This window comes from Accipiter gentilis, chromosome 9 (genome assembly GCF_929443795.1).
Source record: "Accipiter gentilis chromosome 9, bAccGen1.1, whole genome shotgun sequence".
Classification (NCBI taxonomy): Eukaryota; Metazoa; Chordata; class Aves; order Accipitriformes; family Accipitridae; genus Astur; species Astur gentilis.
Genome location: NC_064888.1, coordinates 22,705,407 through 22,733,207, shown reverse-complemented (window position 1 = coordinate 22,733,207; position 27,801 = coordinate 22,705,407). Strand labels below are relative to the sequence as shown.

General features: G+C 41.4%; 1 protein-coding gene across 7 annotated transcripts in view; it reads left to right on the top strand.

Annotated features, from left to right (window-relative positions):
- Nucleotides 1-27,801, top strand: part of MARCHF8 (membrane associated ring-CH-type finger 8) — a 103,263-nt gene that overhangs the window by 21,492 nt on the left and 53,970 nt on the right. For 3 of the 7 annotated variants that reach the window (XM_049810975.1, XM_049810970.1, XM_049810971.1), the window contains exons 2-3: nt 906-1,084; nt 22,680-22,811. In XM_049810975.1, the coding sequence (XP_049666932.1) occupies nt 989-1,084; nt 22,680-22,811 (228 nt within the window). In that variant the 5' untranslated portion in view covers nt 906-988. Of the gene's footprint in view, nt 1-905; nt 1,085-20,071; nt 20,284-22,679; nt 22,812-27,801 lie in introns of those variants that run through there. The other 4 variants (XM_049810973.1, XM_049810976.1, XM_049810972.1 and 1 more) reach the window with 2 other exon arrangements.

The following is a 27,801-nucleotide window of genomic DNA, read 5'->3' as shown; positions in this document are numbered from 1 at the left end:
TAGTCCCCGCTGTGTTAATTCCCCTCTAATCCTTTCTTTAAACACAATTGATTGTATCTCATTTGTGGCAGGTTACATTCCAAATAAACACTCCATGATCCTACATGTTTCAAAAAGCTTTTTATTTAATGTAACTTCGCTAATCTAATAAAAGGTATGGCTAATTATGCCTGCCTTTCAGATTAGTGTTGCCAATTTTGGCTAATTTATGTCTATCACTGTCTTTCCTATGTGTAATGCTTCCCTGTTGTATTAGTAAAAGAAGGATAAAGTGTGTGTAGTCCAGTGGATTCCTGATTCCTAGCAAGGGGTTTTGATTATATTATTCACTAATAGCCTTAAGAAGGGAATAGCTCACATGATGCATCTTCCTATTGCCAGCTGGTACATGTTTATATGAATGACAGGAGCCAAATGCAGTACACTGACTGTTTTTAACCAAAGCTACAGCATTCAGCCTGATTCAGGATGATGCCTGAGGCAGTTTGATCCTGTGTGGTGGGTCTGGCAGTCTGGGAAACTCCTTGCATGAGCTTTGCTCTCTGCACCTCCAGGTAGCATGCACCTGCTGCTCAGCTTGGAGAGCTGCTCTTCCTCCTCCTCTCTATCCACGTAGACTCACACGTGACCCCTGCCCTCTGGCTCTGCTCTCGAACCACTTTCAGAACTGGTTGATAATTTATTTATTCATTCATTTGCATGAATTGTGCTCTGACCTGTCTAGTTCTAGTTCTTTAAAACTCCTGTGTCGTTTCTCACCCAGCCAGTGCACGAAACTCCCTCCTGTTCAGAATCTGGAGGGGAAAATAAGAGGTGCATCTTGGTCCAATTGAAGGCTTAGCTTTAGTTTAGAAATAACTGCATTTTGAGCTACTTAAACATCATCTAATATTTTTATTTTTTAGGTGCAAGGCCTGACAATGGCACCGAATGAGCACTGCCTTCAAGCCTCCTTCCTGTAAATGATAGGACCAAACAAGGCGGTGTGATGAACATGCCACTGCATCAAATCTCTGTCATTCCAGCTCAGGATGTTACCTCTTCCAGAGTCTCCAGGAGCAAGACCAAAGAAAAAGAGGAACAGGTATTGTCAGATATGCTTGATTTTTCACAGGAAGTTATGTAAGTATAAAATGGTAGGGGTTATCAAATCAGACCTGATTGTGTTTCAAAGCCCCAACTCCTTGCATGACTGCTGCTTTTAGTGAAGATGAATGTTACTGAATTATCTCTTTATTCTCATATTTGCTATTTTAAAGCAGCTACCTGCAAAATTCTAGAAATTGTTGTTGAGTAACTTTTGCAAAATGCAAGCTACGACTCTTCTATTTTGCATAAGAATTCAAGGCAGGTAGGGATTTTGTGTGATGGGTCTAGTACCATTGTCATGGAAGCTGTTACAGGTGTACTTTACCTTTCTAAAAGAAAAATAGTATGGGGTATGAACCCCTATATGCAGCCATGCATCCTGTTTTCCTTTGCTCTTGGCAGCATCTAGTAGCCATGTTGTGGTTCGTATTGACTGGAATATCACAAGGAAGAAAATACACACCCATGTGTGTACTTACTGTGCTGTTTTCTGGAGATAATATTTGTATTCTTAACTGCGGAGCATGTGTGTGAATGGAATAATTTTGAGGTCTTGTTGTGGTACTAATGAGAACTGAAATACAAAAATATCTGAAGTATCTAATGATTGAGTCTGTTAGAATCTAATTAATAGGCTACTTACCAATTTTTAATAACATACTATGTCTAGTCTTCATGTGTCAACCTTATTTACCCCTGGACTATGTGTCTGATCCAGCCCAAAGACCTTAGTGTGCATCATGCTTTAGTGTACGCTGTACTGCATTGAATTTTACATTATCTGTCAGTTCCACAGAAACCTCTTTGTGGTTTTTTAGCTTTACTCTAACATAAAATCAGGTCAAGAGAACATTTACATTATGGTACAACTGCAGGGCTTGTTTTGTGGACTGCTCAGCAGTGATTAATTCTGAGGAGATCTAGGGTGATACTGATTACAGTTAGGGCGTAGCTTAAGTGTAAGGGACTGGAAAGGCACTGTCATGTTACAGAAAGAGATTCATTAAGAGTAACTCTGGGTAGGATAAAAGAAATTGCTTCTGATGTGTTAGGATCATCTGCCCTGACTAACCTTCTCACCTGTCAGCTGTCCAAATTGCACCTCCCAAAGTCACCAGTGAGTCAGTAAAAATAAATTGTCCCATTGTTGGGTTTTTGGAGTTCTCTCCTTGGTAACATCTTAAAATGGATCCTAGCCCTTTGGATTCTTAAACTAGTAATTAATTAGGCTGGTATGCTGCTGCTTTTGGTTGCCAGGACTAGGCAAGAAGTTATCTTCACAGATGAGGTGCTCTAAATCCATAAAGCACCTTGTCTCAGGAGTCTGCTGGAATCTCTCACTTCCCAGCGGTCACACATAGTCACCGTCTGGGCAGCTCTCTAGGTTAAGAGGGCTCTGCTGTTTCTTCCCTTTGGTCCCCCTCCCATATAGAAACTAACTGTGCTGAGAGAGAGTGAAACAGCCCCTCTGCCAAATGCAGGGCAGTGCTGTGAATTAACTACCCTCCCCTGGGATGATGGGGATTAAGAGGCTGATCAGATCAGAACTACTTGTGGTAACTGACCATACAATGAGCCCAGAAGTGGGAGTCCCAAGTCTCCTTCTCAACCTGTTGTTCTTCATTTCTGACACAGTGACTTCAGTGTTAACAAATTTCCCCTGTGTTTGCTTCATGGTAACTAGTTGAAACGTTGATTATTGTCTCCCAGCAGCCAGGCTGCTGTTGTACTTTTATGCCTTGGGACATTTGAAACAGAACAAAATATTTATTTAAATATGTGCAATATTGCGGAGGAAATAATGGGGACTGGGACTATGCAAGCAAAAGATTAGGCAAACCTGGAAACACTTCACATTTTCCAAGTCTTGTCCTTCCTGTCTCTGTCAGCACGTTCATTCATCTCCCAAGTGTCCTGTTTTCTGCCAAAACCACAACTGGAACAGCTGGAGCGCTGGGTGAACTGCCTGCTGTCCTTGATGCACAACTGTAGTGACACTGCAGCTATTCCTGTGCACGTGAGCCACAGCCTGGCCCTTGTACACTCTTGCCTGCTCCTGCAAACTGCATTGTTTCTGGTGTTAACCTTTAATGCTGGATCTAATGAATGAGCTGGAGGGCAGTCAAGTTGTTAATGTGCTGACTTTGGCCAATCCAGTTAAATTTTCATATTGCATCAGTTAGGACACTCAAGGCTAATTGCTAGTCAGAGTCCCTATCAACTCTTGGGTGCAATCGGGACCCGCTGGCCATGACTGTGAGTTTTGCTTATATTTAAAGTATACAGTAAAGGGGAGATAAGGGTGCAAGAGAAAGAAATTGTAGATTATCACTGCCATATTTTTAATCACTTCAAACTGCCTATTTTCTGTTTGAGATGGAAACCACTGCAAGATAAAAAGCAACATGTGGAGAGAGTATGATCCTGTGTTGAGCAAATCTGCTGAGCAGTTGTAGATGATTTTTGTGCCCTAGGTAACATCTGTTGTACAAGAGAAGGGCAGTAGGTAAAACTGAGAAAGAAGGCATTTACACTTCTGTTTTGTATCTTCAGTACAAAGTAAGTGTAACTTCAGTATTTTCATACTTCAGTTGCATAACTTTCCATTATGCAACACAGCTCGCAGTTATTTCTTCATGTTGTGGATGGCCTAGACACAGTTCTGATGGATTTCTGCAAAAACATATAATAGTTTTTCAGGAACAAGTGCAACATTTCACAGTTTGATTCAAGTGCCATGATTTTCTTACCTTACCTTTACTATGTAATAGAAACACCCCTTACCTTTTCTGCATAGGAAGAACAGTAAGTACCTTAAACAACCATGTACACTGTGGTCTCAAAATGTATTGAGTTGTACAAAGCCACTTGCCAATCCGAACAAAATCAAACAACCCCTAAACCACAATCAAAACCAATACTACTACTTCAAAGATAAATATATAGGTTTGCTTTGTAATACCAGGCTATGTTCTTAGACCAAGTGTGTTGCCAGGTGTGTGCTTTGTAGATTGAGCAGATTCAATGTACATATCTCCCCTGTTTATTACCAAGCTCTGGCTAAAACCAAGGTGAATAAAGGTAGAATGTCAAGTAGCAGACAAAATTTTGTCTTGCTTTTGTTCGTGCTGTTTCAAACTAGACCTTTGGCTTGTCTGTACCTGCATCCTGCATTGTAAGAAGTCCTTCAGAGGAAAGGCTCAAGAAGCACAGCAGCAGAAAATGAAGTACCTATATGCCTAGAAAGAGAACTTTGCCAGTCTGTGAAAAGTCAGTGTTTGTCCCATTCCCCAGAAGGAAGATGCTTTCTATCCTGTTCTGTTATCTTTTGCGATTGTGGATGTGTTTAATTATCCACATTTGTAGTAGAGGTGCAGAGGAAAAATTCTTAAGCTGAACAGTTCAGATCTCTTACTATTTCTTCTCCTTCATGCTTCTGGTCAAGATGTAGCTCTTGTATTTCAGGCTAAGGCTTGACTGGTTTTAATAATAGTTTTCCTTACTACAAGAGCAGGTTTTCTGGGCTAATGATTTGTGACTAACAGTGAAGAACAGCAAGAAATTCTTACCACCTTTATCATTACAACCCAGTTTTTCACATTGGGTGTTCTATAGTCCCTAGGCATGTCTCATAGCCAATTAACATGTAGATTCAATACCTGTGGAAGTCTTGGGCAAAAATCTACTGACTTTGAAGAGGTGGTAAAAGGCAAAGCTCCAGTCTACCATTTCTGTTTTAAGTCCTCAGTGATATGTATAAATAGCAGATCCTGGTAGATTCTGATTTAGGTTAGTGTAATTTTCAAGATTTAAAATAGTTGAAAACTGTGGTTAACAGCAGTCTTTCATGAAACTTTGTCCATTTCCCTAGTAAAAATGGCAAAGGTCAAAAAGGGATTATTACTCTTGAATTTAACTCAGATGAACTGTTAGCTTTAAGGGCTATTAATAACCATCATTAGCTTCTTACTTATCCTTCACTAAGAATAGCTTCATACTTACCTGATTCAAGGGAGAGTCACTCTTATTGTTTGTGAGATGCTACACCCCCACCCCCCACCCCCGCTTCTGTTTGGTAGGTAACATGCTGGCAACGATGTTTCCCAATGTATCCAAAAGCTACCAGCTCTCAGGATTTGGACTGGAAATGAGGAACCCATGCTGGCACGTGATTGAGGTGTTGCTCTGGTTTTGTTCTGCTACAGCATTGCTTGTTTGAGGGCTTTGTGCCTCACTTGTTGAAGCGGACTGATGTGTACTGCAAGTTCTTAGTAAATGTTACTGCAGTGGGTGAAGCTCCCTGAGCAATAGCTTTTACACTGATCTTCTAAAAATGTGTAACTTCCCAACCATGCTCTACTGTGCTATGATCTCTGCAGATCTCGTAAGCGGATCAGGGATGGGCGGGATCAGTGTTTGAATGAGAGATCATGAGGTGTTGGTGCAAGTCATTTTAGCTGCGCAGTGCTCACGCTTCTCAATGGCCTGCACCTAGGAAGCAATACTGAGTTGTCATCAAAGATCATGTAGCATTTGTCACACAAGCAAATGAATGTTCTAGTCAAATATAAACTTGCTAATTCCACTTGATTGACCAAAGCTCCCTTCTGTCCTCTGCTCTAGAGGAACTACCTTCTTGTCTTCCAAGTGCTGTGTAGTATTACTGGCTGCTATGGGCTCAGCAGAGATGCTATGATCATCTCAAACATCTCCAGGTGCTTCTCAAAGCTGTCATCTTGGAGATACTATGACCACCTAATTTGTCTGGATGAAGTTATGGTGAGAGAAGTACATTGTGCTGCATCTTGCTAAATTTCTTCTGCCTTCTTAATGATCTCTTGCATCCTATAACAGCAAAGGCACTATGCCCTATTGATTCAAACAAGCTATGTCTTACTGGAAAAGCAGGACTTCCTTGAAGAAGAAGAAAAAAAGCAATAGATGCACTTGCAAGAATTTTTAGTCATACATCAGTAGCACAGATACAGAAGCACTCTCTGACCTTTTCCATTCACTTTTCGGACTTTGAGCTGTGAATGTGGGCTCTGACTGTCCGAACTTGATCCAAATACTCAGGCTTTTTTAAGGCTCTGTGTGTTTGATTTTGCTTCCCTATTGAACCAAATCACTCATTAAGCAGCCAGGCTGCAAATCCTTTGAGAATTCCACCCCTTATTATTTTTATACTGAGATTTGTGTGTTTACGTGTAGCTATGTTGTATATTAACACTAGGCCTGGCATTTTTCCTTTATTAAATTTGCTTTGTATAGAAGCTGGTTAACTATGGAAGAATTTTTGTCTGAGTATCCTGTAACTCTTCCACGGGAAACAGAATGTCTCCTGCTGTACTGCTTATAGCCTTAGCCTCAGAGTGGGAATGGCAAAGTTCTTTCCTGACAATTCAAATCTGGGCTTTTACTTAGTGTATTTTTCAACAGATCATAAAGCATTTCTCAGAAAAAGTTGATGTCATGCTTCCGACTTTCTAAAAAGTAGCAGTTAGACAATTTTTTGACAGAGCAGACAACCTGTGACGGAAGCACCCTTGAAGAGCTGCAGTGAAAATGCTTTCATTTCTGCAGTGTGGGAGCGGGTAGGAATATTTCCCAGATCTCGTCATTTGAGAATACACCAGATGACTGAGACCATTGTAACATCCTTCCGAATTGTATCCCTCAGCGATGCTGTCGTGCTGAGAGTGTGGTATTTCTATGGCTGATTTCTGTGCTAAAACAGACATTTTAGGACATGTCTGTGTAGGAGCAGGTGCCTGAACGTACTCCCATTCCGATTACCTTTAGCAAGTAAACAGTCTAGTGAGGAGCACTAAGTAAACAGGAAAATTGCTTGAGAAACTGCTTTACGCCAAATGCAATTCTTTTCTCCACGGGTGCATTTGTACACACTTGAACACCACCCTGCTTGTGATCTCTCCATTTGGTTATTAGAAGAGTTGTTCTTGTGCTTGTCAAGACAAGCTAACTGTTACTTGCATCAAACCCTTCCTGGGCATAGCACTTTGCAGTTGCTGTCAGGTACCCCTGCGAACGTGCTCTCACAGGGCATTGCCTATTTCTTTACTCCTATAAATGTCTTCGCATCTGGCAGTGGTGTGAGTGCCTGAGGTGCTCCTTCTGCCCTTGCCTACCTGCCTTCTCCCCGTGGGCAGTGTGGTGCCAATACAGGCAGTTGCCACCGTTCCTGCCCCTTGCCGGCTTCAGGGCTTTCTTCTCTCCCACGTGTTCCTGGCAAGAGCACCACTAACCTCCCCTTCTGTGTGGTACTGGGAAAACTGGCAAGAAGCACACAGAGTGCAGCCAGCCCTGAATTAAACGAGTGGTCTGGAATTTGGGATTTGTTTGTCTCTTACTGCCCTGCTAGACAGTGTTGGGCGAGTCCCTTGGGTGCCTGTGCTATCCTTCCTCCCATCTGTGAAAGAGGGCTAGCACTGTTGACTAGCCTTGTAAAGGGCTTCAGTTATATGGATAAAAGCTGAGCACTAGAAGTGTTTGTCACTAGATCCTTTGAGACGACTGCTTTGCCGAGTCCCACTCTGCAGGCAGTTCTGCTGAGCCAGCCCAAAGCTCTGCTGCAGGACGTGGTGGGCACGGGCTGTGCGGAGAGCAGAGGGGTCTTCCTCCTGCAGGGAGGCATCACTTGATCTCGGTCGTGGTGAATGTGCAAAATGCTGTGACCTTCCCAAATCCGTTCTGCTCTTTTTGTGCTTGAGTGCAGGATGGGAAGCTGGTCCTCTTGAGCCCCTCTTGGAAGCTAGAGCACAGTGCTTCCCAGCAAACCCCGGTTGAAGGGTGAAGAGAAGGAGGCAGGAAGAGGGAGGGAGGGAACAGGATGGGAGGGAGCTGCTCCTGCTGGAGCAGTCCTAACAAAAAAAGTTGGATCACGCTGTTTGATTCTGCATTGTGTTTGTCTTGGAGTGTGTACAACATGTGTGTGTGAGGAAAGGAGCAGATGGCTTCTGAGTGGAGATGAATTACAAAAGGCAAACTGTGGGAAGTGGTTTCTAAAAGGGATTTGAAGGAAGAGAGGAGAAAACCCTTTATTTTAAAAATTCAGTAAACATTACGAAAACTAACATCAGTTGATACAGCAGCAGAATTTTATTTTATATAGTGATTCTTCAGAGAAGAAACTTTGGTTTTGCCATTTGCTTGTAATCAGATTCATTTATATACAATCTCTGTTTTGATTTTGTCAGCTTATTGCATGTGAATTCCTTGCTTTGGTGTCTCAAGACCAGAAACTTAGAGTTAATTATTACGATCTGTAGCTGTTGCTTTAACCTGAATTTTTAAACCACCTCTCTGGTATTAACACAATCTCTGTCTGGCTTTCACTAGCAGCTCACTTGAACAAGCTGAGAGTCATTCTTTGAAAATTACAATTTTCCAAAAGAAGTGCTGGTGCTGTTTAATTATGTGATAGCCAGGTATGTTTTGGTGGTAGTGTTTTGCAAGTGTGTTGATGTTTCTCGTGTATGTTAATGTGCAACAGTTTTCCATAAAGGGAGCTCTGGATCTGACCTCATGATTGCAGAGTTTATATTTTTTCTTCCCTGGCAAAAGCATGCTTGCTTGTTTGCTTGCTAGTGAGAAGTGTGTGTCAGCCATGATCCCACAGTGAGCTGTATGTGCATATAAGTATTTGTGTTGGTGCAGAGTGACACTGAAATCATTGCAGCTCCACAAAGACATGAGTCAAGGCCCTGATTGTACTTTGCAGTGATTTTCATCACCCAGTGGCTATACTGTTTCCTTAAAGTGATGCTGTCAAGTTCCTGTAAACTGATTTTTAAAGTTCTTTGTTAATTAAAGGTAATTTCTGTAAATGAGAGACACCAGAAGTACAGGGTTCTTTGCTCCTGTAGGATATTTTGCCTCATGCATTGATGCGTAGTGAGTGACTTTGTTGGTTTGCTCTTTCAGACAGGTGTGTTTCTTGACCTGGTGAAATACTTAGAGTAGGTTGGGATTTGGGTTGTTTTGGGCTTTTTTTGGTTTTGTTTAGGGTTTTTTTGAGAGAAGAACAAAAGACTAATAATTCTGTCAGGAAGGCATGCTGTGGTGTGATACCCTTAAAGTACTTGAACTTCAGAGTTTTTAAAACTGCGTTTAGCTTTCAAGTTGCTGACTTCCTTTTAAACCCTGCACCCCAGCGGTTTAAAGGTTTAACTTCTCAGAAGTTATATATAGGCTTAGATTTGCACCCCTGAACTTAGGTAATTCTGCTTGGCCTTATGCCATTTATGAAGAATTCTTGACAGGGGAGGAGGGAAGTTATTCTTTAGAAGTTGCTCCTCCGTGCTTTGCTGAAATCTAAGCTCTTAGGATTACAGCCTTCTGAGTCATAGTCCTCACACCTAGAAACAAAATCCACCTTTGGGATCCAGTCAGTTTCTCTTGGTCCCAGAAGTGATGGTCTCTTATCTGCTACTAAACATGTTTTTCTTTGGTAGCAGACATTGCTCCTGTTGTAGGAAGTTGCTTATGGAGATTTTTCATGATAGCCACAAATCAAAGCACGCTTTCATTACTGAACAAACCAAAACGTGTGTTCCATGAGGTCAGTGCCTGAAATTCAGAATTTCATTTTCTAGGAGTCAGATACTGAATTTTGACATCTTCAAAGACAAAGGGAAGAATAGGATCACCTATTTGTGGAGGTTTAAGTTTATTTACAATGTAATTGTCTCTTCCTGTAATAAGCACTACTTTGATGTTGATGCAAATGAGTAAAAGTGGCCCATTTATAATTTTTTCATATGCTTGCATGTAGACTGCCTCTGATTCCTTGTGGACCTAACAACAGGTGGCTGTGTGGATCAGGGAGAGGGTTGTCCTCATGTCTGCAGCATTTGGCTTAACCCCTGTGCTAAGTGAATGCAGTGTGTATCCACCATGTTCTTCAGGGGTGCAGCATCTATGGTGTTCCTGGAGGCAAGAGTCTGGGACCATGTCACTAAATGCTTTGCACACACATTATGCATCTGTCACTGTAACTGCAAGCGTGCATGTTTAGCACAGACGTTCATATACTCCGATTCTATGAGCATGGAAACAGTTTTGGTATAGTTTTAACATTAGAACATTTTCAGTAATAAGTTTGTAGCTTAGGTTTTTTAGGGACTTTATAGTAAAGAGATGGGATGTACATCTAAATTTTTTGTGTAACTTACTTGAGTCTATATCAAAGCTGGATTTGGAGACACAGATTTCCAGTGTGCCTTACTGCCTTGAAGGATAATCGCATTTCCTACTCTGAAGTACTTATACCTTGGAAAATCACTACTCTAGATCTCACAGACATAGAATTATTTATGGCTATTTATCTCTAAGAAGTCAATCAGATTTCTTTCTCTCAAGTCAAATTCACTCTCTGTTAACTGGAACTAGTGTGTGGTTGTGTTCATTTAGTTAAGTATATTGTACTTAAAATCTCAGTGACCCTGTGGGGGTTTTGGAGGAATATTTGGCTTCATTTTTATCTTTAAAGTACACTCTAAATTGCTTTAGGTGTGAAAAATCACTTGCTGCTTGATGTTCTAGAATTAGCTTATAAGCAAACATTTGTAGTTGTTACCTGTTCTTGACTCATGTGCTTCCAATATGAGATGAAACCTTAGAGATCTACAATATCTTCATATAAAAGCCAAAAGACATCTTTTGCCTTTGCTTTCACCTTCAAGCCCATTCTTCAAGGAAAAAAAGAAAGAAAAAAAAAGTGTATGTTCTGTTCCTTATTTAATGGCTCTTTAGCACATTGTTTGTGCCAAATGTTTTTCCTTTAGATAATATGCTGTAACATTTGAGAGTATATCATCCAGTCTACAGAGCTAGGACTGAGAGTTGTCTTTTGTTTGTGATTCTGTTGTTGTTTTGTAACCCCCTCTATATCACATTCTTATTGTAAACAAACACAGAGATCTCTTCAATGGGGAGGAAAGTACCAGAACCGTGTGTTTCTGACTAGTCTTTCAATTCATTCATTCATTCTTCTGATTGCAGGTTTAACTTTTACTGCAGAGGTCATATTCTAGGTTTATACATTACTAGCAACTGTCTTCATGCAGAATTGTCTGTGCAAAATAGCTACAGCTTTAATAGACATGTTGATCTTTCCACAAAGAAAGTGGGCTTATGTGGTATGTCAGCTAATTTCAGTGAACATTACTATATTTATGTAGTGTTGTTTGTAACAGTACTGTGTTTACCCTTTGTCCCAACCTTCTGGGACAAGCTTCAGTATGCCCAGGAAGTGAGGCAACAGTATATAACCACATAATTAAATACTATCACCCACACATACACACTTCATTTATCCAAGAGGTGGTCTAGTGCTCCAGGATGTACCAAATTTCTTTCCCAACCTAGAGGTTAAGACTGCGAGAAGAAGTTTGGAGTGAAGAGGCACCTGATGCCTCCCGGCAAGCCGGGATTATCCCGTTACTGTGCAAGGCAGTACTTCCCAGCACCCTTAATGTTGACACTGAGTGGGAGCCCCTCCTGGGGGTCCCTGCCTTCCTCCGACACCACTGTCCAGCTGTGTGTATGCCACTCAGTATCTTCCAGGTCTGCCTCTCCAGCTCGTGTGCTGGCAGTCACCACTTTAACAGCTTCACGCTTCAGTTCCTTTGTCTGCATGGTTGTATCAGGAGGATTGTTCACGTTAGCTAATATGTGTAACAGGCTTGCAATTCACAGCCAACTATACAAATAGCACTGGGTGACGTTAGTAGATAGGAAGCGCAGAACAGAGGAGGTGGAAGAAATCCTTGAGATGCTATTCTTAGTTCAGGTGCACTTTTAAACATACAGTCTCGCAGTTGTAGTGGTGAACTAGTAGATGTTGAGGGCTGAGTTGTGAATGCTGCACAGCCATGACGGTAGATCAAAAGAGAGATGACCTCAACCAGCAAGGCCAGGCTAGGGAACATTTCAGCAACAGATGTAGTAGGCTTGAGTGTACAAGGAAGTGAGAACCCGGAATAAATATTAGAAACACCCCAGCACACCTGAGATCATGGCTCCTGAGGATGCTGATTAGTTGGCTGTAATTCCTGAAAGTGTGATTAAAGCGTATCTGATTTATGAGGCTGGTGAAGACATGAGTGCGGAAAGGAGAGGTTGCGTGCAGTAGAAGCGTGTACACTGATATAGTCAGGCATGGATTTTTTTCCTTAAACTTACCTTAGTCATGGAAATCTTTTGCAACAAAGTAGTTGATCTTTCTTCTGCTAGTGGAGCTTTGTATTAGCCATTTAATTAATTAGTTTCTATAGAGCTGTCAAAAATGGACATTAAAAACTTGCCTATGTTATACCGCAAAACTATGTGGAGGCAGGTTAAGGATTTTCTGAGCCAATATAATATCCTTTCTTCTGTACTTTGTAACTAGGAAAACAATAAATGAGTTAGAAGAATGGCACCCCATGCTGTCCCTTCTTATTTTCATGCTATTTCAGGACAACTTTTCAGCCAGTACCAGGACTCATTTCAGAGGTGGCTGTCAAGTTTGAGCTATTGTGAAGCATCTCCCATGCTAGATTTGTGCTTCCCTGGGGGGGGAATGTTAACCTCTCTTAAATAGAGGAAAAGATGCTTGCTAGACACAAGAGGCAGATCTCTGTTTTACTTCTAGTGTTTGAGGAGTGGTTTTACACAACGGAAAGTTGTAGTTCCATAGTTCAGTACGGTCTTTCCAGAGCAGGTACAAGTAGGCATGTCTGTAAGTCCTCTGAGGCCCTATATGGATAGATGTCGCACAAGAGAAGTTGTGTCCTATCACCTCTGCAGTATATGTTGATGCCAGACTTTACCATACAGTCCATGGAAGTGACTTGTCTACAATACTTGGGTTCTTTCTTCTTTAGCTTTTCTTTTCTCTCCTTATACTATTTTTTAAATGCCAAGACCACATGTTGTTCATTCAGAATTATGGATTGGCATCAGATTCTTAAAAGAAGTATGAGATTGTCCTTTTCCTAGGATTTAGAGAGAGGAGGCTAAAAAAGATGGTTTAAAAGTTGTAGGGGCTGCTTCTGGCTCTTTTGAATACCAACTAATCAATTGGTTTTCATTTTTCCTTTAAAGCAGTCAGGGAACAGTCTTGTAACACATAGCGGTAACTTTTCCTGAACAGAAAGTTTCAGAACAGGAAATGTTTTAGTCAGCTCTGACTGGATGCATGAACCCCATGACAGTTGTAAAGTTTTTTTTCTGGCAATCATCTGCCTGTCTATTTCTAGTAACTATTCCCAAGCAGTAGATGCCAGAGGAGGTGGTTTCTGGATAGTTAAGTTTGAAACATCACCGTACATTTCCCTCAGCAAGTGGGTTACGTGATTATTTTTTTTGTTTCAGTTTTTATGCGTAACAACAGTGAAATCATTTGATTGATCCCAGCGAATAAGAAAGAAAGAGTTGTTTGTTGTTTTGGGTTTTTTCCCCTGCAGTCTTCTTTAGTTATGTTTACTGTAATGAAGATGGCTGAAAGCACATTATTTGGGTAAAGATTGCAAGGCAGGCTCGTATGCAACCAAGTGAAACATTCACTAATTTCTGCATCTTAATTTCCCTAAGCTGGTTAATGTAACAGCAGTTAAACAGCTTCATTCTGCATGAAATGCTGCAGTGCGACTTCCCCCTTGGCTGCTGACAAGCATCAGGTACTCCAGAGACACTGGAGTTACTGAAACATCCACAGGCAGAAATGTGGAAGTGACCCCCAAATAGGATGTTTCTGTTTTCAGACACCAAGGTTGGGACATTTGGAAAAAGGGAAGCACAGCTACTGGATACCTGACCTGTAAACTTTAAACCATAGCTATTTTAAGTTAAGCACTTAAAAGGGAAGCACTAGGGTACTTAGCAGAAACATTTGCAAATTAGGGCCACTGGGTACTGCCAGTGTTAATTTGTGCTTAAACTAATACAAGAAACCCTCTTCCCTTGCAGCTGGGAATAGAACTGAACTGGTTCTCTTCTGTGATTAATATGAAAACCTTGACTATTGGGCTTATATTGCTTCAAATAGCAAAGTAAAAAAATCTGTATCATCATACAATGACAAAGGTCATGCAGAAGAGGGGAAGGCATGTTGGAGATTAAATTTTTAAAAAAAAGGGGGGGGGGCAGCTATTTTGTATGTAATTTTTTAATATGCAAAGCAGAACACAGCTACCTAAAATAAATATATATTCATATATTTCTAGGCACTGGTAATAAAGGGCTGATTGTCTTGGTTCCTAACTGAAGTCAGCAGCATAAAAGCAGCACCTCCCACCCCCATACCCTGTCCCATCAGTCTGGTTGAGAATGGCTTGGTTTATTTTAATGAGTCCTTTGAAGTTTGTGATGTTGAAGGCCAGCAGGGATGGCCACATCTGACTTGTAATGACCTGTGTTACAGGGGTAACTAAGTGCAACATACACTGAACCCATAACTCATGGTATTTGGAAGAGGCACTTTAGCCTCCAGCCTTGACTTGAAGATGAAGGGTAAATCTTCTTACTCGGTAGTTTGTTTCCGTGCCAACCACCATCACAGTTTACAGAAACCACACCCAACTTCTATTTTTTATTTTTTAATTCTGAGGTTTTCTGGCTTCAGCTCCCAGCTGCTAGTTGTTGGTGAATCCTTTCTTCATTAATTGAAACAGGCTCTTAAATTGTGCTTTTGGACCTATCAGTGTGTTACAAACAAGTTAGGTCATCCACTTTTTAGAAAAATTTACAGATAAAATTCTTGAATCTCTCCCAGTAGGGTGTTTCCTACAGCCTTGAAAATGTTTGGGGGGAGTGAGGGATGGAAAGAGATCCAGTTCAGCCCCCTCTCCTACTATTTGAAAGGAAAGATTGCGACACTGGAGGTGCAAGTGTCTTAATTACAAGGCAAGCTGTGCCGCTTTTGCTTTTAGGGTTTTGGTGGTGTTCCAGTTGTTGTCTCCCCTCAGTTCTCCAGGATCTACCTTGGCAGTGCGGGACTTTGGAGGGAAAACTGATCTCTACTTGGTATAATGCAAGGGTGAATGGCATTGATCCTGTCCTCTACCCCCATTCAGGTTCTCATCTCCAGTTGTCACTTCACTGCAACTTCCTAAATCCTTTACTGTACTCCTGCTTTATAGGCTGAAGCCTGTATAACTTGCGGTTACAGCCTGTGGCACTTCGATTTGGTGAAAATAAAATGCAGTTTGAGTATAGGTGTTCTTTTGTTGTGTCCCCCCCCCCCCCCCCCCGATCAATTTCAGATGCTCAGTGTCTGTGAAGTGGCTGTAAGCCTCATTTTTACGACCCTGCTAAACTTTGTGTCACCTGTAAATGTAACTGGCAGTGACTTTCCTATGTTGTTTTTTTTAAATTCATTTCCAGATGATTATTGAAAATATTGACTAATGCCTTGCTCAGTACTGATCTTGTGGAACCAGCAGGAACATCTTCATTTGATTCTCTGTTGACAAGGCCAACTTCAGATCTCTCAGGAGTTGGGTCTTCACCATTTAACATGTTTTCTGTTGGTATCGTTTGTTCCATTTTTAGACGGAATCATTTGGGAAAAGAAATAAAAGGGAACAGTCCACCATATCAGACATAGTAAGGGTGGGAATTTTGGTGAGCTAAAACAGACTACTAGGGAAATGTTAATAGGAGACAGTAGGCTGGCAAAAAAAAAAAAAAACAAAACAAACCACAGATGAGGCGAGCATATCTGCTGCAAGACAGCGCTTTCCCCCAGTCGCATCCTGAGCTCAGCTGGTGTGAGGGATGTTTCTTCCTCAAGAGTTAGCGGGGAGAATTTCAGGAGTGCGTAACGCACCCAGGTATTAGGGCCTTCTTTATACCGTTTGTTCTGTGTGTTTTAGAGCCTGAATAAATAATGCCATTTTGAAAGATGCTTTCTAATGGTTACTGGAATGAACTGACTGAAGTAAGGGAGCTTGCAGTTTCCATGGGAAACTGGGCCTTCCCAGTGAATGCAGCTAGGAAGAAAGCTAAATCCTGGGTAGCTGGGCTGCGTTGTCCCCCTCAAAGTTTCAGTTCTGGCTGTATTGTGTCCATGCCATGCTGTTTTGTTCTATTTTTGTCCCCTTATCATCTATAAACCCCTCTTTCCTTTTGAATGTAGATACAGCAGAGAGCACTGCTGTTCCTCCTAGGTTTATGAGCATTTTGAACTCCCCCCAGTCCACCCAGTCTCACACTGAGTAGGACTGGTGGCAGCTGCTTATCTCTTGAAAGCATTCCCAGTTTTAGCCTTAGCCTGGCCCCACTGGTCTGCCTCCAAACTGCCAGGAATCCTCCCACTGTCCGCAGGAGAGATCAGGAACATGTATTGAATGTGGTACGCATCATCTCCAGATCCAAATATTTGCTTTCAGGAGTTCTGATATCTGGGTTTAAATGTTTAGCATTTTGGTTGGTTTCAGTGTGACCTTTGGGATACAAGCCCACCTGTAAAGCACCTAGCAGGTAGCTAATCATTATGAGAGCCCTGCAGTTTGTTAAAGACTTTTCTTTGACCTCTCCTTGCAGCTGGTGCTACAGTTACTCATTTAAAGGAACTAGATTAAAAGTGCCATTCCCCAGGACCTCATCCAGCAAAACCCAGGTATCTTTCCTCTGGCTGGCTCTGAAATGCACTCTCACAATTTATCCTTTTCCAGAAAATGTCCGCCGTGGTCCCTCTGCTCACATGTCCACCACAGGTAATTCAGCAGCATGCTCTGGTGTTCCTGGGCTGTCTGTCCCCAAGGATGATGTGGGGGTAATGAGCTGGAACACAAGTAGTAGACTGAAGTCCTTTTTTGAGACTGACTTCTGTCTGGCTATCTGGAGCAAACCTAGCCGAGGCATACACAGTTCTCAGTGGATTCCAGAGTGAAGGAAGGCAGATGAGATCAACCCATTTTTATGGCCCTGCTGTTCTTCAGTTCAGTCATTAAGACAGAAGTAAGTGTGAAGTCTGAGGTTCTGGTTTATAACTGGGGCTGTTTAACACAGAGCCCTGACCCCCATGTCAGTTGCACCCTTTCTGTGAATTCTTCTAGTGCAATATTTAGGTGGGGTTTAGCTGTTGCAAGTTTTGAATCTGATCATGTTTTTTTGCTTTTTTTTGCCTTTTTTTTTTTTTTTTTTTTTAGGAAATTCTGAGGAAGCTGTTTACAGTTCCCCTTTATAACAAAGTTCTGGTTTTTACTTTTTTTCTTAGATTTCTCAAATGTTTGTGAAAGTGTCTTAACTAGTTCCTGTATGTGCAGTTTTGTTGGGGAGAACTTCTGTACAATCCACTATTTTGAACTCAGCTATATTTTCTGAGGCCAAAAGCAGAACAAAGAGCCAAACTGTAGATGTGAGGGGAAATAAAACCCTTAAGGAAGCTCAATATGCCCCTTAGTTGCTTGGCATTTTCATTTCCTGTTCAATCACCCAATTTTCTCTAGTCTGAAGTGCTTTTTGTGGGTCTGTTTTCTTTTGTTTTTTCTGCAATCAATCTTTTAATGCTTTTTTGGAAAAATTCTTCAGGCCATATTGTTATACCCCACTCTTGTAGGTGCATTAGTGACACTGACAGTACTTGAGTAAGCACCATTATATTGCTTTGCAGCATTGTGAATTTACTGTTGCAGTGACAAGTATTTGAACTGGGCACAGGCAGCAGCCAAAGTCAGCTCCTACCTGCAGGTACTGCTATCTTTCTGCCTATTTCATGGAAGCAGGGGATGTTATGTGGTATTTGTTAACGCTTGGTACAGAATTTAGACACTGGTGCTAATTTCATCAAAAATAGATTTAAAGTCCTCACTTCTTTTTTCCACTGTGAAATTCACATAGGCTTGGAGAAACATCTGCTGGATCAAAGTCTGTTAGCTCCCTCAGTGTGTTCCTGATTGCTGAAACTCCCTGCAGCCTTGTTTGTTTGGAAAAAGTCTTGTGTAACATTGGATCTGTGCAGCCTGCAGTGTTTCACAAGCCAGAGAAGAGCAGTGCAGCACTTGCACAAGCACGATTATACAAATTCACAGACAGGAAACGCTGCTTGGTATTTAACATCTCCTTATTCTGTCTTTCTCCCATTAGGCTTTTGCCATCCAAATTGGTTCTTCCTTCCATCCGCCCTCCTTTGGGGTTAGACCTGGGGAATGTCCATCAGCTGTTCCCAGGCAGTACCAATTGAGATGGCCGCAAAGAAGGTGCTTGGGCACGCAGAAACTTGAGAGAGAATATAACGAGCTAAAAATGTGAGATAAATTGTCCCTGGATCATGACTGTCCTTTCCTAACCTGTGGACAGGGAGGACCATAAGTGCTCATGCCACTGAGGGTGTATCTGCTGTTCGAGATGCACAGCAGAGAAATTACCTGCTTTGCTATCATTATTTAACTGACCAGGGGATAACTCATCTTTTTGTACTGCAGGTTATAGGTCAGAATAGTAGGGCTTTTTTCACCCAGACATCAAAGAAGTTCTGATTGGCAGCTCGGTAATTTGCGTAAGGTCTGAAAGGAGGATTTATAGGAAATGAGCAGATGGTCTACTAGAGAATTTCCCCAGGAGGTTGCAGTTATTTAAAAATGGGAGAAACCAAATAGACTGTACAAAATTTGACTGTAAAATTAACTGACCAGCCAGTAGCTAAATACTTAACCAAAATGATTCAGCTTGGCCCCTAGCATAAGCATGTAATAAAGTGATGTGTCTGTGAGCTGACGCCACACACATTATTTCAAGTTTCACCTAATAAGTGCACATGAATGAAAGATGATTTTGCTATGCACAGTTCTTGCTGTGGTGAGGCCTCTCCTGCGTCTCCTCCTTTTACGGTGGCAACGTGATTGTTCAGGCATGCAGGAGAATGCTACAAAATGCTGTTCATTTTAAATGAAATATAAAGCTGTTCAGCAGAATGCCTTTAATTTTTAAACTGCTCTTTTTAGCCTCATAAACATAAGAATGAACATATTCGTTAAATTCCAATGTTTGATTAAATAATCAAATATTTAATATTTGAGAAAAAAAATTGCTTTATTTTGGGGATACAAGACTCAAGAGTGTGTTAACCCAAAGTAGTCAAATATTGCATGCCACTTTAAAAAATCCGTGAACTCATGTCACTTTGGAGTTGTTTGCCGTGTGGCTTTAGACTTCCAATATCCATGTTTCCCATGTTTTTTTCTCTTAGGGTGTGATATGTGAACTTGGGGGATTTGTGTATGGGTGAGTGTTTTTAAATGGACAGTCAGATTTTTAGTGCAAATCCCATTTCAGATGCTGAGGTTTTAAGAAACACAAACTTCGTATGCTACATTAAATGAACGCATGGATTCAGAAACCAATTGAGTTCATTATTCTTTAAAAAGTTAGGATAATACTTTTTTTTTTTTTCATTTAAATCCCTATGAAGGACCTTTTTTAGAAGGCAGATAAGCTTTAATTCTCTCATGGTATGTTTTAAATTGAATACCCAACGGAGAGAACTGTCTAAAATAATAAAAAGCGTTTAATTACTCTTATGCACATCTGTTTGTGTTCTGGTTTGCTTCTCCCAGAAACTTACTCATAACACCTGGTGTCATGGGAGTAGTCCCATGGGCCAAGTGCAGACATAGTTCTGCTGAGACTCCATTGGCATAATGCTGGTGCAGAATGTAATTAAACCGGATTTCTCTTCCAGCTTGCTGTGTTTGCATAATTCTTTGTAATGGTATTAATACACCCATTGAATTTAGAAACCAACCTTCATAACTTTTGACCTAACCTCCTGAAGTACTAAGAGGAAAAGGGTAAATATCCAAAGTGCTATATGAAGGTCTTAACTGACCCTAGATACGTACTTCCCTGTATATAAAGCCTTACAAATGTGTGTTTATGGCAGATTGTCCCCCTCACCTCCACCAATTAATTTCCATTAGTGTCAGAGTTAGAGCCTCTGGAAAAAAAAACCTCAGAATTCAACACTATCTTCCAGATATGAAAGAAAACATCTGGAGAGTGAATTCACAGCAGTGCAGTCGCCCAGGTTGAGCTAAGGCAGAAATTTTGTTTGCAAAGTGCTTGTTCACCGTAGTCCCATATGAACCAAAACCAGACACTGCTCTGAGGATGTGCAAGAGTCTGCCCACGGAGAGGGAAGAGTATTCTGTTGTTTAACCAGAGCTCATCTGGTATGACAAGGCTGAGGTGAGTTTTGAACCCTGCTGCTGACAGAGCTAATCGTGCAGTTTATTATTTACTATTTGCTGGGGTTTCTGGAATTAAGTCAGTTGTATAGAAATGAACAAAACATACCTTGTTTCAAAACTATTGTGTGTTGCTGCACTCTAAATGATTCACTTGAGATGTTTAATCTGCCAGTGTTTGTTTACAGTGTAGAATCTGAGTATGCCATATGATTATGTTTCCTCTGACAAGGTGTAGTCCTCTTGGCTTCCTTTGCAGAAACACAAGATCTCTCTATAAAGTAGTCCTCCTGCATCTGTCATGTTCAGCCCAATTCCTTACCTTGTAGTTCATGGTGTACAAGGCTGGGTTTATGCAGAGCCCCTGCCTTCTCACTTTGGGCAGCCCAGCTAATTCTCTGGAACCTTCTTGGTTCCCATTTCTAAAATCATGATGGAGGAGCTGGAGGAAGACTTTAAGGCCCTGGTTTTAAAATGTTAAGAACCTTTGCCTCCTTGAAGTTTATCCATAGGATATTGATAAATGAAGTATTTCCATAGCCTTTGTTATGGATCTGGTAGGTTTGTGTGGATTTGATTTTGTATTGGACTTTTCCTTTTTAAAAAGGAATATTCAGCCTGGGGGGAGGGAGAAACAGTGAGTTATGCAGAGTGCTCAGCATATGGGACCAGCTGTGATGGATGAAACAAAAGGTCCATCTAGCTTAGGATGTTGTCCTGCCCATGAGTGAGAGAGAGAACATGAGAAACAAAGTATGTACAGAGTGGTCCTGGCTGCAAGATTTGTACCATGCCATTTTTTGGTAAAATTGAATTTTGAATGGGGTGCAGTCATATGAAAACCTCAGTTTAAAAGTGGATGTGGCAGGGAACTGATGAGGGTGAGAAGATGGAGTTGGTCTGAAAAAAGTGCAGTTGAAGGGAAAGGAGATCCTCTCCTCTGCCTTGTGGTGTGTAATAGCATTCCCCAGGTCAGAGGGTGTCCCAGGGAAAGCACGACAATAAATGCAACTGTCTGGATAATGTCATCTGGAGAGTCCTAAGGTTAGCTTTGATCCTTGCAGGAGGATCACCCTTAGCAGAAGTGAAAGAGGAGTTCTTCAGAAGTTACAACCAGTTGTCACTGAGTGCTAGGTGACTCTAATGTGTTGAATATCTCTTTCTTTTTGGTCCCTCTCAGTTGTCTTTACCTTCTCTCTCTCATTTTCTGTGTAAGTCACCTGAGGCAAGGGTAGAAAGCAGGGACTTTCTCTGAGTTTTGTTGTGACCTGAGAAATATGACCTCAGAGATGTCTAGAGTTATGCCCAAACTGAAGAGCCACAGTTCAGGATTTAGGAAGCTGCACACACGCTCCCACTGTAAATGATACCTTAAAGCCATGTTTCCTTTACAGGAAACTAATGGCTTGTGAGAGCCTTGTCAGTTGTGTTTGGATGGCTATGTCACACAGATTGCAGCAGGTAACTGGTAAAGAGATGTCAAATAATTTGTTGTGTATCTAACAATGAAATCAAAGCAAAACAGTTCTGAGAAATAGAACTGAATCCGCCAGTGGGGTGTAGTGACATCTGCCTATTGGAGTAATTGCACTTGCAAATAAAGTACTTGCAAATTACTCTTGTGTTTGTTCGCTCTTTGGAAGAATATCTGAAAGTAAGTGATTTGTGTAGTTAGCTTGCAAAGTTGTATTGACATAGTGGAATTTATTGCTCAAGAGAAGCAGCATGTGAATTTATCCCTCATATTCTTCCACCCACTAAGTTCTCCTAAGCAATCTCTTTTCTCTGTAAACAGTCAACTGAACTTGCCAGCTACAGCAAGCAATTTTTGTCTACCTTCTTTGTGCTGTATTATTTTCTGGTCTGTCACATTCTTTCTCTGTCTTCAGTTTTCATCTTTATACAGCTTCTCTTGCATCACAGCCCTTAAGAATAAGAAAAAATAATTACTAAGCAACTGAATTTACTAGTATTGTGTAGTCCAGAGATATGGCTCTGTGCTTATTGTGCTTTCTTTGACTTCTAGCTGCATAGATTTTTATCTTAAAAAAAAAAAAGAAAATCGCCAGATCTGTTGGTTTGACTAATGAGTAGAGGAAAGAAAATGGCTCTGGGAGGGGCATGCTCCTTGCTCTTTGGACAGTGGAAGAATTTTTATGCTTCATAGCACAAAAATTGCTAGGGGTTGCTTTTGGGAAGGGGGAGAGATGGACATCAGCTGCTGCAAGCAATGGAGCGCGTTCATAGGAGCTCTCATGCATTATTCATCACAAGCTCTTTTCACTGGGATCAGCTGGAGGAAGTAGTTAGTCTAGTTTGAGCTACACTAGTATTATATTTAGGGGGCTTAAACAAGCCCAAGCAAGTACAGCACCAACTCTTTCTCTTCATCTGCAGGCAAATGTAGGGCAGTCAGCAGCTCTGCTTACACAGCTCCGTCTCTTTAGTCTGGATAACAGGAGTCATGCAACCAGGGGAAGCTACGCTGAGGATACACACATGCATTCATGCTGGAAAATGAAGCTGCAGGTAGGAGAATGCCTTGTCAGCAGAGTATCTTGGCTTTACATTTCATTGTAGGGATGCTATTAAGCCCTGCAAAATAAATACATACATCAGGGCAGCCTGTCAAGAGAGGCTGCTGTAGAGGCTCCTCATTAGAGTGCTACGTGAATGATCCCTTTTAGTGTTATACTTTGTTCAGTTCTAATTGTGAAGCTGCTTCTTTTTTTCTTTTTTTTTTTTTTAAGCACCTTTCCTTCATTCACATGAACCTTCTGAGGGTGCTGGGGATTAAAAGCAGAGAGAGAACTTGCTCGTTTTTGAAATTTTTTTGGGTGGTTTTTATTTAAGCTGGCTTTTTAATTGTATTAGTATTAGCACTTTTATGTGGGGGGAGGTAACCATAAGAGATTCTGTTGAAACACAGCTGGGTGTGAAAAGCCTTAAGCTCCAATTGTGTCTATTCAGAGTGTGTGCATTTGAATGGCTACTACTTTTTTTAATTTTCTGAATAAAGATGCTTGTAAATGGGGGCTTCTGTTCTCAAAAGCTTGTGTTTTCTAATGTTATCAGTTGTTCTAAAATAAACCTATATTCCTCTTCTGTACAAGCTTTGTATATTTAGATCTTCAGGGCTCAAACAACGCTATTAGTTCAGTTTTAGACAAAGAAGGGGATTTTGCAAAACCTTATGGAACAATAACAAAGGGTCTTTGTTCTGTTCCGTAAGCATTATTTGCTGTGTAATGTGTGGGTTTGTGCATGTGTGAGAGGGAGGTATACAAACACATAATCTCATTTGGCAAGAATGTTCAAATGTTATTTGCTTTGTGTGCCTTAAGTACGTACGCTGCTTCTGGCTGGTAACTGCACTGGTGCGTGTGTTTGTCCCGCCTGCCTGCCTTCCCTGGGGGGGGGGGGGGGCGGGTGTTTCTGTTCGGGGAGGATTTTATTTATATATTTATTTAGGTGGGCTGCTAAAAACCCCAAACTTGAAAGTGCAAAAATCAAGAGTTCCTGCTAGACGACTAGGACGAAACGGTGCTTTGCTGTCCAGACAAATTGTTTTCTTTTCAAAACGATAGCTTGAAGTCCAATCCAGGGTTTAGTAAATAAGCATTACTGGTGGAAGCAGAAATTGTCAGCTTTGTGTGAAATCCCCCAGGAGGAGATTAATGATCACGTGCTTTTGGTGAAGCTTAAATGTATGCTGCCTGCCAGTATGTTGTCTTCCAAGATGACTTGATCACCTAAATAGAATTTGCATGTACACGAGAATGTAATATTCAGTGACATTTCTTTTTTGCTTTTGTTAACAATTGGGAGTGACAATATTTTGTCACTATCAGCCTGTGGGTTTGGGGGTGGGGAGGGCACATCAGTACTTTTGGGAGTCCTAAATAACTTGAAATGTTGACTTAAAAACGTAAAAATCTCCTTTTGACTTCACATGTTAATGTTCTTGAAATTTATATGCTGTACATACTGTGAGAATTGATCTGCTGCTTGAATTTTGCAGATGTTTCAATATTTGTTGTGAGGTAGAGAGGTGACAGTCTTAATACTCTTCTACAATAGACTGTATGACCTTTCAATGCATAAGATCCTTGTTTCATGGAAGCTCGCTAGCAGGATTCTTTATCTGATTTTATTAGACTTGTGCGGTCCCATGCATTCAGTTACTTGATTGAAGTCGGTGGAATTAACAGGTGAATTTGGGATTATGTGATTTAAACTTGTAAGGCTGTGCCCCCCCCCCCCCCCCCCCCCCAACATTAAAGTGTATTTACTGCTTTACTACGCAGTTACACCTGGAGTCCAGAGTTATGTTGTCTAGTCATCAGGGTATAGGGAAGGAAGAGTTATTTCTGCACTTAGATGTTTAAAGTACTAGGTGCATGTGTTGATAGTTTAAAATGAAGTTTTCGAAAAGCATCTCTGTGTTGTTCTTTCAAGTATCCACATTCAGATTTTAGCTGTACTCAGCTCTCCTGCCACCCACGCAGCTGATTTTTTTTAGTTTTTTTAGTTTTTAATTATTTTTTTTTAAATCAGATAAGATTTAGTACTATCACTGTAGCACAAAACAACAATTGCGGCCTTATTGGCACAGAGGGGATTCAAGCATGTTCACCTGCGTCTTTAACTAGAGTGTCATCTTTGACGTGCCATCTGAAAGAGCTCAGGCTTATGCCCATGCTTCAGAAATTCCTCAAAATCCTCATGCAGCTGAAGCATGAGGGACCTGGATGGACTATGACACTGTAGATCATAAAATCTCACTCTTGGGGAGAGGAGTTTTATTCTGGTGTTTACAATTCTTTTAATTCAGGTAGTGGTGGTGGTCATTATTATTATTATTATTATTATTATTATTATTATTATCATCATTATTAAAGAACTTTCACATGTCTGGGAAATGTTCTGGATCAAAATATCTACCAAAGTTGCCAAAGATTCGCTCTATCAGCTAAGAGTGAGGAAAATATTTGAACTGAACAGGCCACTTCAGCCTAAGATTACTTACAGATCCAGAAAGGTGAGAGTTTGCACTGAACAGAAAAACCCCAGCTAATGAATAAGGAGGAAAAGGGGCACAAATCCAATTTTTTGTTATCTTTCTGTAGATCACTGTGAAGAGCTGGAATTGAACCAGAACAGGAAACATGATACTCTGCGTTCAGACTGTGGCAGGGAGCAGGACTGAGACTTATTTGATAAAACTCCTTACCAGTTTTATCTCCTATGTCAGTGTCTCTGTGTAATGGAATATAAAGATTCCTAATGGCAGAGTCAGAAATACAATAAAAATATTCAGTGTTCGGCAGCAGCAAGAAATGACACAAACTGAAATGAAGAGTATGCTTATGTTGGTATTAAAGAAATGAATGGAAAAGGAGTTATTAGCTAGTTCTCTGATATAAAGGCAGCATCGCATTGTAACATTTAAATGAAATGGTTGCATCTGTGATGTCCTTGGGAAAAGCAGTAAAAAAACAGGGAAGGCAAAGCATAGTGGCTTTGTAGGACCTATCAAGCAGTGTAGAAACTTTGGGGGTTTTTATTTCTCAGCTGACAAGGAATTTTAAAGGTAGGTCTACGGTGAGAACAGATGTAAGTTTGCATTTGTGGGGTCTTTTATTCAAAAACATAACTGAAGAATAAATTTAGATTGAAAATCAATTTTTCAGTAGTGCAAAATGAACATGGTTTCAGTCCATGGCCTTCTGCCACTAGGCTGCCTCCCAGAAAGCTTAATGGTGGGAAGTATTCTGGTGCCATGGTGGGGCTGCACTCAAATTGCTTGTCATGACAAACAATGTAAAATTTATTTAGAGCATATGTTACCATGCGTTCATGATGTCAGGTTTGCAGCCTGCCCTATGCCATTTGGCTTTTCTCAGTGCTGGCCAGCTTCCTTAATGGTTTGCTGTTGTCTCTTCTCCCAGAGCGGGGTGGCCCTCTGCCTGCTCCCTCCTTTGCCAGCAGTGAGGAGGGACGGTGTCTGGCTTCCTCCGATGGATATGGCTGGGGGGAAACAACAGTGGGGCTGCAGGATGGAGGATCCTCTGCATCTCCTTGAGGAAGTGCAGCGTGCCAGGCTGGAGATCTCTGCACCTTGGTCTGGTGGAGGAGGGCAAAGGGGTGCCATCATCACCTTGTGCTTCAGCCTCAACACCGCAGTGGATTTGGCCACTTCATCACGGGCATGTCTTGGCCACTGGTGGCAAGTGAGGGTCAGAGACTGTTTCCCCCCAACCACACCTCCCCAAGCCTCTGCATCTCATTGTCCAAAAGGCACAGACAGGATGCACTGATACCTTGCCATTCTCTAAAAGGCACAGGATGTGCTGATACCTGAGCAGAAACGACTGGAACTGTGTTTGTCTATTCTTTTCTCCCTCCTGGGAGTGACTGCAGGGCAGGCAGAAATACAAAGCTTCCAGTAGGGATGTGACCATGTGTAAGATCTGGTGGAGATAGAGGGATATCAGGCAACCATGTGCATCTCCAGGGATTGACTGCAAGTCAAGTAAGTCAGGACTTGACTGCTGATACAGACAAGCCCAATCCAAAAGCTGTGCGAGCACATTAGTGTGGAGATGTGCACCACCTCTCTCTGAGCAAATCTTGGGCACAGGGCTCAGCGATGTGCTATCTTGGATATAGAGTTCTGGTTTGGTCTGGTTTATTCGTGCATTCCTATTAAAGTAACATCAAATGAACAGGTTGGAGGTAAAGTAGTGTTTTGATGTTCTGCAAGGTTTTGTGTACATTGACAACTGTCATTGCAGTTGTGCTTTGGAGCTCCCCAGTTGTGTATTTGCCTTTCAGTGATGTTTAGAGAACAATCTTGAAGTGAGGTGACTGTAGACTCAGATAACATCCGAGCTTGCTAGACCTCTCTGAGTCAGACCACCTACATGTTGAACTCTGTCGAGAGCTTTAGCCATTGTGCCTTTCCAGTGCTTCTGGAGGAGTTTGTGTGCAGCTAGTGAAGGCTGGCAGCTTGAAAGCACTGAGAAAATGGAGGTCAGGAAGGAGCTGACAGCAACTATTGCAGTCTGGGATTTGCGGAATCCATTTTTGTTTTCTTATCTTGCAGAGCGGAGTACAGTCCTCTTTATATGGTCATTCTAGGGTAGTTTCTTCTGACTGTATCCATGCACTATAGGTATTTGAGGCGCTAGTTAGTGGCTTTTTTTTTTTTTTTTGCCTGCTCCCTTCCTGTCATGCATTTTTGTTTTTCTGATTTGCCTATTTTTCACTAAGGCCTAAATTCAACTTCTGGAAAGAATTATCTCCTATACAGGAGTATGAAATAATGTTTTCTTGAACCCTTCAGCACTAAATGTGTATCTCATGAGTGATGATTCTTCCAGAGAACTGACTCAAAGACCCAAACAGTCGCTTATGCTCACAATAACAGGCATGCTAAAGTGGTCAACAGAGTTGAGATCATAGCTAGAATTGAGAACATAAGAACTGCTGTACCAGGTTGGACCAAAGTGCTTTG